The 13283-nt window shown below is 40.9% G+C and overlaps 2 protein-coding genes across 13 annotated transcripts in view; both read right to left on the bottom strand.

Moving 5' to 3' along the window:
* sorbs1 (sorbin and SH3 domain containing 1) overlaps nt 1-589 on the bottom strand; it is a 43364-nt gene extending 42775 nt beyond the window's left edge. For 4 of the 8 annotated variants that reach the window (XM_019881997.1, XM_019881999.1, XM_019882001.1 and 1 more), the window contains exon 1: nt 444-589. The gene's annotated coding sequence lies outside the window, so the exon portion shown is untranslated. The remainder of the gene's footprint in view (nt 1-443) is intronic. The other 4 variants (XM_019882002.1, XM_019882003.1, XM_019882004.1 and 1 more) reach the window with 4 other exon arrangements.
* A 1520-nt stretch (nt 590-2109) lies between these two features.
* Nucleotides 2110-11457, bottom strand: pik3ap1 (phosphoinositide-3-kinase adaptor protein 1). 5 transcript variants are annotated; one of them, XM_019881991.1, is made up of 17 exons: nt 11257-11457; nt 9198-9629; nt 8407-8648; nt 8146-8290; nt 7788-7930; nt 7581-7710; nt 6667-6863; nt 6326-6476; nt 6155-6226; nt 5830-6078; nt 5700-5753; nt 4403-4596; nt 4248-4320; nt 3936-4103; nt 3274-3347; nt 3073-3170; nt 2110-2461 (listed from the first exon to the last, which is right to left on the bottom strand). In XM_019881991.1, exons 1-17 carry the CDS (start codon nt 11285-11287, stop codon nt 2344-2346), a joined length of 2571 nt encoding a protein of 856 aa, XP_019737550.1. In that variant the 5' UTR covers nt 11288-11457; the 3' UTR covers nt 2110-2343. The 5 variants fall into 5 exon arrangements, with proteins under 5 accessions (XP_019737550.1, XP_019737551.1, XP_019737554.1 ...); XM_019881992.1 differs by having other exon boundaries at nt 3274-3344; nt 11257-11456; XM_019881995.1 differs by having other exon boundaries at nt 5830-6075; nt 6164-6226; nt 11257-11456.
* Nucleotides 11458-13283: the final 1826 nt, after the last annotated feature.

The raw sequence follows: 13283 nt of genomic DNA, 5'->3' as shown, positions 1-13283 counted from the left end.
GATGTTCCTGACTCGACTGCCGAGTCAAAGCATGTTCCCATTCTCTCCTTTGCTCAAAATGTCATCACCATTAAAGCCTGGAACCAAAGACAAGACAAGCAGCAGTCTAATCTAACAAGTGATTAATGCCGTTGGTGGGCAATAAAGTCGTGGATTGGCTCTGCTGGGCATGCGGCACTTAAAGGCTCTTGGTTCTACTGTGCGCAATTGCCTTTGCTGCAGTGACTGTCCCGAAAACAACAAAAGTGAGTGACAGAAACGCTTTGGTTGGATCAAATAAGCTGAATTGACATTTAACAATAAATGGCGAACGCTGCGGCAGTGTTAGCGACAGTCCAATAAAGTCAGCTATTGAAAGAGTTGGCAAGGTAATTCAAACAATATTTAAAAAATAACCATTTAAAAAAACATCGGTGATGCTACCAATGAAAACACGTGTTTACCTGTATTTGCTGGTAATAATCCAGTGTAGTGATGGCTCGTGGAGTCTGCACTATACTGGGATGGCTTCTGCTTTGCCACCAGCGTCCTTTTTGCGCGTCACACACACACACACACACACACACACACACACACACACACACACACACACACACTGCACGCACACGAGCACACACGCGCGCTCGCGCGCGCCCTTACACACACACTGCACGCAACAAAGCCTCGGCTGCGTCAAGCTGCAGCAGAACTACAAGCCCTTCACAACAAAAGCATTGAGCACAGATTCTGTTTTAATCTGAAAGTTCCAATCGGTTGTCCGGAAGTCGTCTAACATTTTTTTTTGGTCGTCTAACATTATGTGGAAGTAGTAAGTCGATTTTCGTGCGAGTAAAAGAGAACATAATGTACGGATTGCAAACTGTTGTTTGTTTGGATTTAGTATATACAGTGACCTTTTGCTTTACTTCTTTCTATTTTAAGAGTGAAAAGGCATTCTGCATTTTGCATAAATTTGACCCTCAGACACATATAGTGAAGTGTCCATTCATCCATCCATTGTCTAATCTTCTTATCCTAACGAGGGCTGTCGGTGTGCTGGAGCCTATCCAAGGTGTCTTCGGGCAATGGGCGGGGTACACCCTGAATGTTCCATTAACCTCCCATGCATGTTTTTGGAATGTGGGATGAAACCGGAGTACCCGGAGAAAACCCACGCAGGCACGGGGAAAACTTGCAAAGCCCACACAAGAAGGCTAGAGCCAGAATTGAACTCGCACGTCTACACACGTACGCACGTGCTAACCAGTCGACCACCATGCCGCCATACAGTCAAGTATTCATCATAGTATCATAATATTGTCAGGTATACTTGACCAGTACAGTGTTATTATCATATTTATATCAGTGAACCAACAATGCGCTGCTTGGGTTGACATGCTGTATTTATTTAATTGAATGAAACACAAAGCGGAGTTAATGTGCAATAGAATATTGTATTCTCCATATCAATAGGCATTTCATTTACTGCATGGGTGCAGTACAAATGTCATACATGTTCATATATTTAGGGTGTGACAACGTAATTTCTCTCACGGGATTAAGAAGAGACGGCACGGCATCTGAATGGTTCCAATGTGTTTCACAGATCATAGGTTTGGGGCTCAAATTTAGGCTCTCGCGTCCCTGTGTGATGATTGCATGTTTTTTCCAGGTACGGTACTTCTTCCAATATCCCAACACATGCATGTTACGAGGTTAATTGAAGACTCATGTAAATTGCCCATATGTGGCTGTAAGTATGAAGGGTTGCTTATAAATTCCTTGCTACTGACCAAAATGCTGTCGGTCTTTCTCTCACGGGATTAAGAAGAGACGGCACGGCATCGGAATGGTTCCATTGTGTTTCACAGATCATAGGTTTGGGGCTCAAATCTAGGCTCTGGCCTTCCTGTGTGATGATTGCATGTTTTTTTCCAGGTACTTCCTCCAATATCCCAACACATGCATGTTACGAGGTTAATTGAAGACTCATGTAAATTGCCCATATGTGGCTGTAAGTATGAAGAGTTGCTTATAAATTCCTTGCTACTGACCAAAATTCTGTCGGTCTGTCTGTCCATCTCTAATATAAATAAGATCACACACAAAGCGCAAAAATAAACCTCGTGCTTCTTTGGCACGCCTAACAAGTTCTTAATTCCACAGTACAATCATCTTTTTTTCAAAATGATACTGTACGATACAGCATTCACAATTAATTAAAAGCTGGAAAAATGTCTCTATGTGGAGAGTTGTATCTTTTTTTTAACTGAAGTGATGACTGCCCAACCTCTTCATCTCTGTTGCATTAAAAAAGCACACAAACTGAACCCAGATTGAATACAAGAAGTCAAGCTCTGTCCATCACCGCAGTCGACGTGGAATGGGAGGAGCAGAATTGGTCTGTCTTTGAGGAGGTCTTTGAGGAAGCGCTCGGGTCGGGCAGGACACATAGCGCTCGTGCAACATCTTATCTGACGTGCTGTAAGACAAGGTGGCACGTGTGTTGGCTTGCAGTTGCAGTCAAGAATGAAAACATTTTATTAAAAAAGCTCCTATGTGATGGCACTGTGAGTTGTTAGTACATCTGCTTCACAATTTTGAAGTTGGGCTCCATGCATATTCTCCAATCGCCTACTTGTGTCTGGGTACTCCAGCTTCTTTCACATTTCAAAAACATACATGCATTTTTTTTTAGGTAAAATGCATCCCTCAATAAATCAATCAAGGTTGAAAAACGGGGCTCTAAATGACCAACACAGCACACCACATACAACACAATCTCCAGCATCATTCATTCAGGCATGGTTGGATGAGGTTAGTGTCGATGAACCAGACAAACCCTGACCTCAACCCCATCAAACAGGAAAGAAATCTTCTCAGATGAATGGAAGCCCTTTTAGCTCCACAGAAGGGGTCCTGCTACATATCATGTTCCATTTTTACTTTTGGTCATGTCTCCTAACACTTGCACATGGTATTCAGTACATTCTCCTTATGTCTCCCAAGTATACTGTATTTTTGGACAATTTCATATTGCTCTGTTTACTGTTACATTCTTTTTACTGTGCATGTGTTCATGGACAGACTAACCTTTGTGAATTGCGTCTAGGAATTCTGGGTGGAATTAGTGGAGCAGCTTCAGAAGGCCGTGGAGGTCTTGGCGGAAGGGGGAGATTTTCTAAAGAGTCCTTGGACAAAACAAAATATGTAATACTGTGTTGTAATTCTATCGTGGACAAACACATTGAACAAAAGGCGACGGGAATGCTTTGCAGCCCTTTTCAGGCTTACCTCTAAATCTGGCTCTGTCCCACTGCTGTAGCTTAAATTGCTGTGAGTGCTGAGTCTGTTGCTCTCAGTACCTCATGTAAAGGAAAACACACACTCACCGTTAATGTCATTAGATAAACATACACAATGTCAGAAAAGCCAATAAAATAATTGAACTCAGTAAAAAAAGAAAAAGTACTTAAAAATACATTACTTATTTTTGACTGACACTGCCAGTGCAGTATTACAGTATCCATTAATTCATTTTCTATACTGTTTGTACTCATGAGGGTGAGAGGTGAGCTACAGCCTATCCCAGCTGACTTTGGCCGAGAGTTCGAGCACGCTGTGAATTATTGACAGGACCAAAATAAACAGTAAAAACAGCCATTCGTATTTTTCAATTAACCTGAGTATGTTTTTACAAGAAGATGTTTTATTTGTGCCTGGAGAATGTAGCATGATAAGAAATGGGCAAAATATTCAAAACGCATGAGATGTGAAACTCCGGTCCCACAACAAGCTGATCATTTGAATCAGATGTGTTGCAGCATGGAGAGATGGAAAACTCGCTGGATAATACAGTAGCCCTCAAGGACGGGAGTTTGCCACCTGTGCCTTATTGCGTGTCCAAGGAAACATGAGGAACTGCTGCGCCATATCTTAAAAACAGTAAGACCCACTCGATGTACTGGACGTGCTCCCTGTCTTCCAGCTTCCTCTTTGGATAAGATGAGCAGCTGAGGTGGATGGAGGCACCATTCTGGGTGTTCCGTCATATACAGCACACTCCATTGTCACAGTGGCTCCCCAAAAGGAGTTTCTCTGCAGTGGGGCACTTATCTGATAGTCTGATAGGAAACAGACAGCATCATACAGTATATTTATTTAAAAATCTTGAAAATATTGTTTCCTTAAATTTGCAATTCATCAAATTGTATTTCTTCGCTTTATTCTAACCTCCGTAAAGACATAACTTATGCAACATTTCTTACCAAGCTCCTTGCCTGTCTTTTCTCTCTCATTGTGACGCCTGTTGATGCTCTCTCTCAATCTTCTCAGATTATCCTGAGGGAAATAAACAGACATTCAGGAGATGCAGTCATTGCTCATGAATGTACATTTCACACGTGGTAACCAACGGTTTAACCTGCTGATAGCGCACTGAGCTTGCTCTGCTCTCATGGTCCAGCTGCCAAGCTTTGAATTCATGGACAGCTTCATCCACAGTCATTTCTCCCACTTTGACCCTCTCCTGGAGGGTTATGAGCTGCCTCTGACCAGGCGTCTTCATCCCAGCAAAAAAGTCGTATACAGGTATGGGGGGCTCCATCGCAGACTGACCTGCAGGTGGGGAGAGGCCCTTGTTAATTATGCTGCAAATGTTGTACAGTGTTCAATATCTCTGAACTTCAGTTGGGGTTGATCAGGGTCACTTTTAATGCATGCTGGCAGGTTTGTGTTTATTCCAATTTAACAGGAAGTGTGACTGATTAAGTGAACAGTTCAGAGGGTGTTCACGTTTGTGAAACCACATCATCACAGCTGTTTATTTTTCATGTACGGTTATGCGTCATAGTAGTATTGGAGTGAATTTTGAAATGATTCCGACTCATCTCATTTTCTTACATCACAAAAACCTGGCATTGGGAGGGAGGTGTGAAACTTTTTATACCCGCTGTAAGGTTGACTTGTTGCTTTTTAAAAAAATATTTAATATATATGTATTTTTAATCTTATTTGTTTGTTTGTTTATTGAACATATAAAATATACAATACAGCAAAAAACTGGCAACTGAAGATAAGTAAAATTGTAAAAAGGAAAAGAAAATAGTCATCACAATTATATGTTCAAAGGAGTAGGAAGAAGTAAAAAACTTAACTAGTCCTACCCCTTGTTATATAATATATGAATTGATCATTTTTCAATACAGAAAAGAAAAGGAAAAAGTCTACATATCAACAAATGCTTTTACCCTTATGTGTGCTGTACTTATCTATTTTTACAGCTTTCGGTTTGTATATATATGCTCAATCTTGTATGACTGTTACAACAGTTAAGATGGTGGGTTAAACTGTAACCTGTAACAGATTAATTATATTTATATTATTTCCTAGGCACTACTGTTGCCTATGCCCAGCATGTCTTTCTTGCAGTTTTGAGGTTCAAGGTTCGAATCTCGGCTTCAGCCTTCTTTTTTTCTGGGTTCTCCAGCTACCTCCACATTCCAAGATATGCATGTAACATTCATTGAAACTCTAAATTGTCCAGGTGTGATTTGTACATGTGAATAGTTGTCGTCTCAACCTGATGTGTCTTGCAATAAGTGGAGTAACTGGACGGATGGGTGAATGGATGGAGGAGAACAATTGCTTTTAAAATCAAACAAAATTGACCAGAAGAGGGTGTGCAACCTCACAAATACCCCTGTACTCATTTTGTTTACCTTGCGGACACGTTGCCACGGTGTGACTTTGGGATGTAGCTTTATCTGAAAATACTGTTAAAAGTGCAGAGTTAGTGGTGTCAACCAGCAGCAAAATTATACTAGGTGCAATGGAGTGGATGTGAAGTACCTCTTGAAATATAGGTGACAGGCTTTTCAGGTTCAGGCTCAATTTCAGGTCGAGGGATGGGGGCTGGTGGTCGAGACAGCACTGCTGCATTGTGGCAATTATTTTCATCCAAAGTATCATATATGTCTTCACTAGCGAGGCTGTAGGGGTCCAGCTCATTATCACTTTCATCAGGGTCATTGGACTCTGCATTTTCCATTTGAGGTTGCTCTTTTTCACCTTGGACTACACTGTTCTGAGGTTTTGCTGAAAGTTAAAAAAAAACAACAACAAAAAAAAACATGTATTTTACATCATTGCTATTCAAGAATATCATTTTTTAAAGGTTGTTCACCTTGAAAAAACGTCCTCAGCATAGCATCCTCTGTGTTTTCCACAATAGCATTCATCTTTTCATCTACAGGCGAAATCATCAAATCACATCTTTGCAATCCTTGCTCAACATTGTCATTTGGAATAATGTCAAAAAAATGTATCAAATAAAGATTATAATTACATAGATCATCTTCGCACTCAGGGTTTCCGCCCAGCATTGGCACATACATGTCGTCGGGACAACCTGAGTGCTGGGTAGGCGTCATCTCTTCGTAGTCCTCTGTACACTCCTCTGGATCTTCGTCTTGAGATTTGAGCATATCTGCAGTCTGCTCCATTTGTTACAAAACAAGAACGAGTCTAATTTAAACTCTGACATGCCAATTGAGTGTGAAAAGTGTGTGTGTGTGTGTGTGTGTGTGTGTGTGTGTGTGTGTGTGTGTGTGTGTGTGTGTGTGTGTGTGTGTGTGTGTGTGTGTGTGTGGATTGGAAAAAAATAGAATATGTAATTTCTGGACTTACAACAAATTCATCAATAAACTGTCGGAGATCTGGGAAGCCGCTCTTTTCCGCCAGCGTGTTTGGATAATCTCCATTCTTGTTCATCACGCTGTAAGCTTGCAGCGCCCCGGGAATCTGAAGGAGGAAGCTCATCAGCTTCTTCAGGCCATACTTTGCAGCAAAGTGGAGCAACGTGGGAAGTTCCTCATTGCGCTTATCTACAGGACACAGTGTTGGTTAGCCTTCTGGCAAACTTTCACTATTCACTAGGATTCACCAGTAAAAGGTTAAGTGACAGATTTATTTATGTCGGCACTCTGCATTCAATTTTGTAATCTAAATCCCAAACAAGAGCTTTGATCTCACAAAGACAATTATTTTCATTCCATTTTTTATTTGCTAATGCAGCTACATCCCGTGTATCCATTATGACACGAAATTGCACTCTAGTTCATGCGCCCACGCATACAATGGCTTCATTCAAACAATTCAATTCCCAAAGCAAATTACATTTGTTTGCGTCATATGCTTACTCTAATTAGATAGGTCACTATAAGGAAGAAAAATGATGCTTTTTATTGTTCAGCTGTTCTTTGTTTTGTTGGTTGGACTACACTGTATGTTTGTTAACTTTGCAAATAAATATCCTTTTGGAGTTGCATGACGTTGTATACAACTGTAGGCAAAGTATCAATAAAACAAACATCTGAGAGGCACTCCATGATAACTTGGATGTCATCATGACAGCTGGGCTCAAAGAACAAATCTAATGGTGGTCCAAGACTTTTGCAAAGTTCATGGCTTTGGTCAGCACAACTCTAATTTCTAATTTGATTAATTTGATTCCATGATTGTGACAATTGTTAAGTTCCGCAGATCTGCCTCAATGAGGATTCCCTCGAACAGATTAGCAAGGCGAGATGTGTTGCACTTACATGCCGCCATATTGTGCTCCTCTATCTGTCTGATCCCAAACAGCTGAAGACATGCTGGCATCTTGGATTTGATTGAGTCGGTTAGAATTTCGTCCAAAAACTCAATTGAATTGGACATCAAATTGAAAGCCTGGGAGAAGAACAAAACAGGATGAATATCAAAACCCGGGAGATTAGCATGATGACTCAATAAATAATACGTCTCACCTGGCAGAGGAAATTTATGGGATCGGCAGCATTTTCAAGACAGCGACTGACTTCTCCCATGTTGGTATAATATGTGACGCACTTCAAGCTTATACGTGATTGGTTAGAGCACAGGGTGAGTGATACCTCCCCTGCAGGCATTTCTAGGAAGTAAAATGGCAATCATCATTTTTTTGGGAGAAAAGTTATTTTCAAAACGTGATTCTTAACGCATTTGATTCCTGATTTCTACTTTTTGTATTCCAATGATTGTCATGAGAACAGGCTTCCCACAATGTTACGCTAAAACACAAGATTGAAGTTTGGAATCTTTATCAGTGAAGAAACCAACTAGGACTTGAATTCTGAAATGACTTACCGGGTGCAGTGAGACGTATTGTGTACTCATTTACAACAGTGCATGAAACTGTTTTTGACGGGGTATATCCAGAGGAAAACTCCACTTCTGGTGATGACAGGTGATCTACTCGATCAGTAAAGATGATAAAAATGCTCTCCTCCACCTGAACAACAAACAGAATCAGATCAATGAAACAATGGAGCATCTACGGTGCATGTCTGGGGCAACTCGTCTCTTAACATCTCCCTTGGTGTCATGATGTAATGACCACACACTTACCCCACACAGAAGTCGGGCTGGTTGAATAGTGAGGCAGTTGATGCGTGAGTGTGGACTAATTTCCTTGGTTACAGAAAGAGCCTTGGTTGAATGTTCATCATCCCCCAAGTTTCTTTTTCGACACTCTCCTGACATCACTTCCTGTATTTCAGCGGTGAGATGATCCTCCCTTGAGGAGGCTCGGGCGACGTGCAGCTGTTCTGAGGCCGCGCATTTGATCACACGCTCTGCCTGTAGCCTGCCTTTCAGAAAACAATCAGGAAACAACAACAGGAAAACAATTGACTCAAATTAATAATGACATAAAAACTGTGGGTATAGTATATGTTTTTGATTAATGTACAATCAACTTAACAAAAGACACCAAATGATTCAATGGTATCTAAGAGGTACATTTAATCAAATGTGTTTTTATTACCAAGAGATGTTTCAAATATTTAGCCTTCCTTCTACTGTACATGCAAGTGACAAATTATGTGAAACAGTTCTCAGTATGATACAGTGCGCCCACAGTCACAACCACAAGATGAGAAACTGTTTATTTTTAGAAATGTTTCATTTTTAAGTGGGTGTTTTTACTTTATTGCTTCTGAGTGTGTGTTTGTTGCATTGTATTGTAACATCTCTATTCATTATCCTTTCCTGTTATTTTTTTAAGTAGCAGCTAAAAACTAATTACAGCCAAATTGAGAGCAACTCTAAATGCTCAGTAGCGGCAACAATGACGGTTAGCACAATTACACTGTACAAAGACAAATAAAGATAACAAAAATATGAAGACTCCAGCCTACTGCTAGTGATGGTCTCCAGAATGGCCGAGACATAGATAGCGGGTTCATCCTCAGCATGCAGTTTTCTCCAACTGGGCCAGTCTTCAAAGCCATCGACCGTTAATATGTCTTCTTCAGACACGCCACACAACAGCGCCACCACTCTGTGTGATGGGTGGAGCAGCCTCTGAAGGGCTCCATGTGGCTCAGGCTCAGACATGAAGTCTACGAATCCTCCAGTGAGGAGCAGCACAACGCATTTGAAGGTGTGGAAACTTTCAAAGTTGCACCCATGGAGCTGATCAGCAGGGCCGATGGTATAGAGCAAAATTGAGCTCTTGTGGAACTTCTCCGAGGACTCCTGCAAGATCTGCTGCAAATATGTTGCCCATTCCTGTGCCTCAGCAGTATGCAGAATCAGTAGCTCATATGTTGAGAGGGATGCAGAATTCACTGTAGAATGCAAAAAAGTTCAACATGTTTTATTATATTCACAGTTCACCTTATAAATAGAATACTTAGAATACATTTTATTTTGTAAATTTCAAATTCACACACACACACACACACACACACACACACGCGCACACACACACACACACACACACACACACACGCGCACACACACACACACACACACACACACACACGCGCACACACACACACACACACACACACACACACGCACACACACACTATGCATACATACAAACATACATACATGTGTTTTTTATGTCCAGAAGTACAGAAATGTAAGGCAATTTTCCCAAATGTTCTGGCTCAATTGGCCTACCATTCTGTTTAGTAAATCAGAGTAATACACACACACACACACACACACACACACACACACACACACACACAATGCATACATACATGTGTTTGTTTATGTCCAGAAGTACAGAAATGTAAGGCAATTTACCCAAATGTTCTGGCTCAATTGGCCTACCATTCTGTTGAGTAAATCAGAGTAATAAACCTTGAGTTAAAAAAACCCAAACCAAAACAAAAATGTTCAGTCTAACTGTGTAAATACTACATTCCAAGGAATGATGTTGAGAAGAAGAAGAAGAAGACGAAGAAGAAGAAGAAGAAGAAGAGTCAAAAGGGGCCTTGTTCAAGGGCCCCTCAACTGTGCTCCAGAAGCAAAGTGACTTCCTCTGCAAAAGAGAACCGGTCCAAATTTTCATGTTTGGTCACTGAAGGTGTTCAACTTGCATTCACACAATTGTGTCTTTGAACAATATAGAGTCTTCAATTAAACTTACACACATGCTTTGCAATGTGGGATGGGGGTGAGGGGAGAAATCTAAGCAAGCAAGGGTAAAACATGCATACGCCACACAATAAGGCAGAGAGTGGAATCCCCAACTTTGGCTGAATGTCACTCCATAAAACTGGAAATGTTTATTTGCGCTAAACCTCTATCATCTAGCCAAACCATGGAACATGAATTACAATCCTTGTAATCATCACAAATATTATGCTAATGATGTGACACTGCCCATATTATATGTTCGTGTCCATGAAGCTGTTGCTAGTGTTTATAATGGTAATGCTCGACAACATACCGGCTGTCCGGCTGTGGAATGTCAAGGTGAGTGTGGTTTGAGCATGAATGTCCAAACTGTTGGCTATTTCCGTGCAGAGAGTCCAAAAGGAATAGTGCAAACACAGCACTGTGTCAACAGCAGTCAGAGTAATTTAGTTTGACTCATTAAAGTGTTTAATCAGGTCAAGTTCACCTCTGTGCATGCAAACTGGGAAAGAAACCCAACAGGAGTAATCACCTCCATCACAGTTCCCACTCATGGCAGTGCTGAGTGAGTTGACATGTATTTGTTAATGGTCTGCTGCCATGCGCGATCAACAGACAAACTTGTGAGGCAGGGAAGAAACTGACATGGATTTAACCTCAAAGGAGGGCTGAAAGTCTTTCGCCCGCATTTATTGTGCTTGTACAGAAGGGTTGGCAATGAAAACAATGTATTCTTTTCTTAAAATAAATCACATTTGAGAACAATGACAAAAAATTCACATCCAGTGAAGCAAGGATTGTTGAAAGAGAGTACTAATTTACCTGAGCCCCCACAGGCCAGCTGTTCTTCCATGGTTATGGTGTCTTGAAAGTGTGTAAAATCAGTCCACAGGGAACATAGTTTGAAAAATATGTCTTTTTATGTCCTTCCTAAACAAGTGAATTTGCGTAGTTCTGCAAACAGGAATGAGTTAGCTTTCACCCGTCGCCCCTTGTATCAAAAGCAACATTCAGTTTCCTGATTTTAGTGACTCACGCCCACTTCCTGAAACAGTTGAAGAAGTGTGAACACACCACAGTCATGACTAAAATGTGCAACATGTCAGTGATTATGCGAAACTTTCTCACCCCTGGAGGCCTGATCATTCAAAATAAGGGCAAGGAAAGAGGGAGCCAGGAACGCGACACGCACACACACACACACACACACACACACACACACACACACACACACACACACACACACACACACACACACACAGACATCACTGAGCGAAACAGATGCAGTATTGTAATTTTGGATTTGAGGAACACACAATAGGTACTATTTATATGCATCTGCGATATCAGTGTCATAATAGCATCAGGAAGAATCCAAGTGTATTTGTGTTTCTTCATAAGTCTTTTTTTAATTTCTTAACTAGGTAAATACTAAATACAATGGGTTTCATGATAAGGTTGTACAAAAAACAACTGCAGATTCTGCTGATGTCAATGTAAACATCTCAATGACAGGCAGGCCAGTAAAAGCTGTTTCACTTTCACTTGTGCGTGTGTCTGTGTGTGTGTGCGTGTATGTGTGTGTGCGTGCGTGCGTGCGTGCGTGCGTGCGTGCGTGTGAATTTCTCAACTACTTCAGTAACTTGTTGATATGGCATGTGGTTCTGAAAAACCTTTGTGCAATCACATAAATAAAATTTAAGCGGTGGTGGTATGAGCCATGAACACATTCCTCTTTCATAACTTGATGAAAAATCCCTGGCTCAGCTCTCACAAGTCTACCAGATTGCAAAGTATATATATATATATATATATATATATATGAGATAATTCTATGTAATTTCTGAAGCAGTGAAGCAATGCAATGCAGGCATTCTTTAGCCTACCGTGACTGGCTAAGTATACCTGCTTGTTCTAGTCAACTGCATAGTATTTACTCTGTGTCATAAAATCCCCACAACTAAATAAATAAAGTTTCATCATATCTTTGCTACTCCGGAACAAGTCAGCTAAGTGAAAGCCTCAATCTAAACAATGAGTGAAGGTTTGAACTCTCAGTGGTTTCTGAGGTAAAACACATTTTTATTTATGTCTGGTGGAAAGTGTTTAAGGCTCTGCTAGTGGAACATTTTCCCGATGGATGTACCCGTATCTGGACAAATTGAATGCCAATGAACACACAGTCATCATGGATGATCACAGCCATTGCACTGAATAACCAGATCTTGGCACTCCTTCAGGATTCTGAGGTAATACCTAAAACAGCAATTGGCAGCATCCAACCACCAAACCACCACATTTCTTGGTGAAATTATTTACATAACCAAATACACTCATCAAATCAAACTCCCAAGATGTTAGATGGCCACGCAAACATTTATAGGCTTGCCTCGTGTATTTTGGCATCACCTGTGTATTTGCAATGGCCTCAATCATAGTTTCCTAATACTGTAGTTCCAAAAGACAGCGTATTCACTTGTCTTACAATAAATCCCGGCCGTGACATCAATTTACTTCGATTCGCCTCTCTCCAGTTATACAATTAGTTTGGTTTCTACTTTGACCTTCTGCCATGGAGTCATTTCAATGGCTGCAGCAAAAGTTCACTCTTTGGCTTTTGAAGCTCCCTGTGAAGAACAGGGTGATCCATGACCTGTCTTTAAGAACAATTTCCTGTTGAAAACAAATCCCCTATTTTTTTCGAACCCTACTATTAGCCGCCATATGCATGACCGTCCCGTTACCTTTTGTTTGGTCTCCCTTAAAACCACTATCTATTAGGTGGCTCAAGTGAAATCCCTACAGCCCAAATTTAATAAGAGAATATTTTGCTCCTATATTTTAACCTT

The sequence above is a fragment of the Hippocampus comes genome, unplaced genomic scaffold, assembly GCF_001891065.2.
Source record: "Hippocampus comes isolate QL1 unplaced genomic scaffold, H_comes_QL1_v1.1 scaffold36, whole genome shotgun sequence".
Classification (NCBI taxonomy): Eukaryota; Metazoa; Chordata; class Actinopteri; order Syngnathiformes; family Syngnathidae; genus Hippocampus; species Hippocampus comes.
This window is presented reverse-complemented; position numbering and strand designations above follow the sequence as displayed.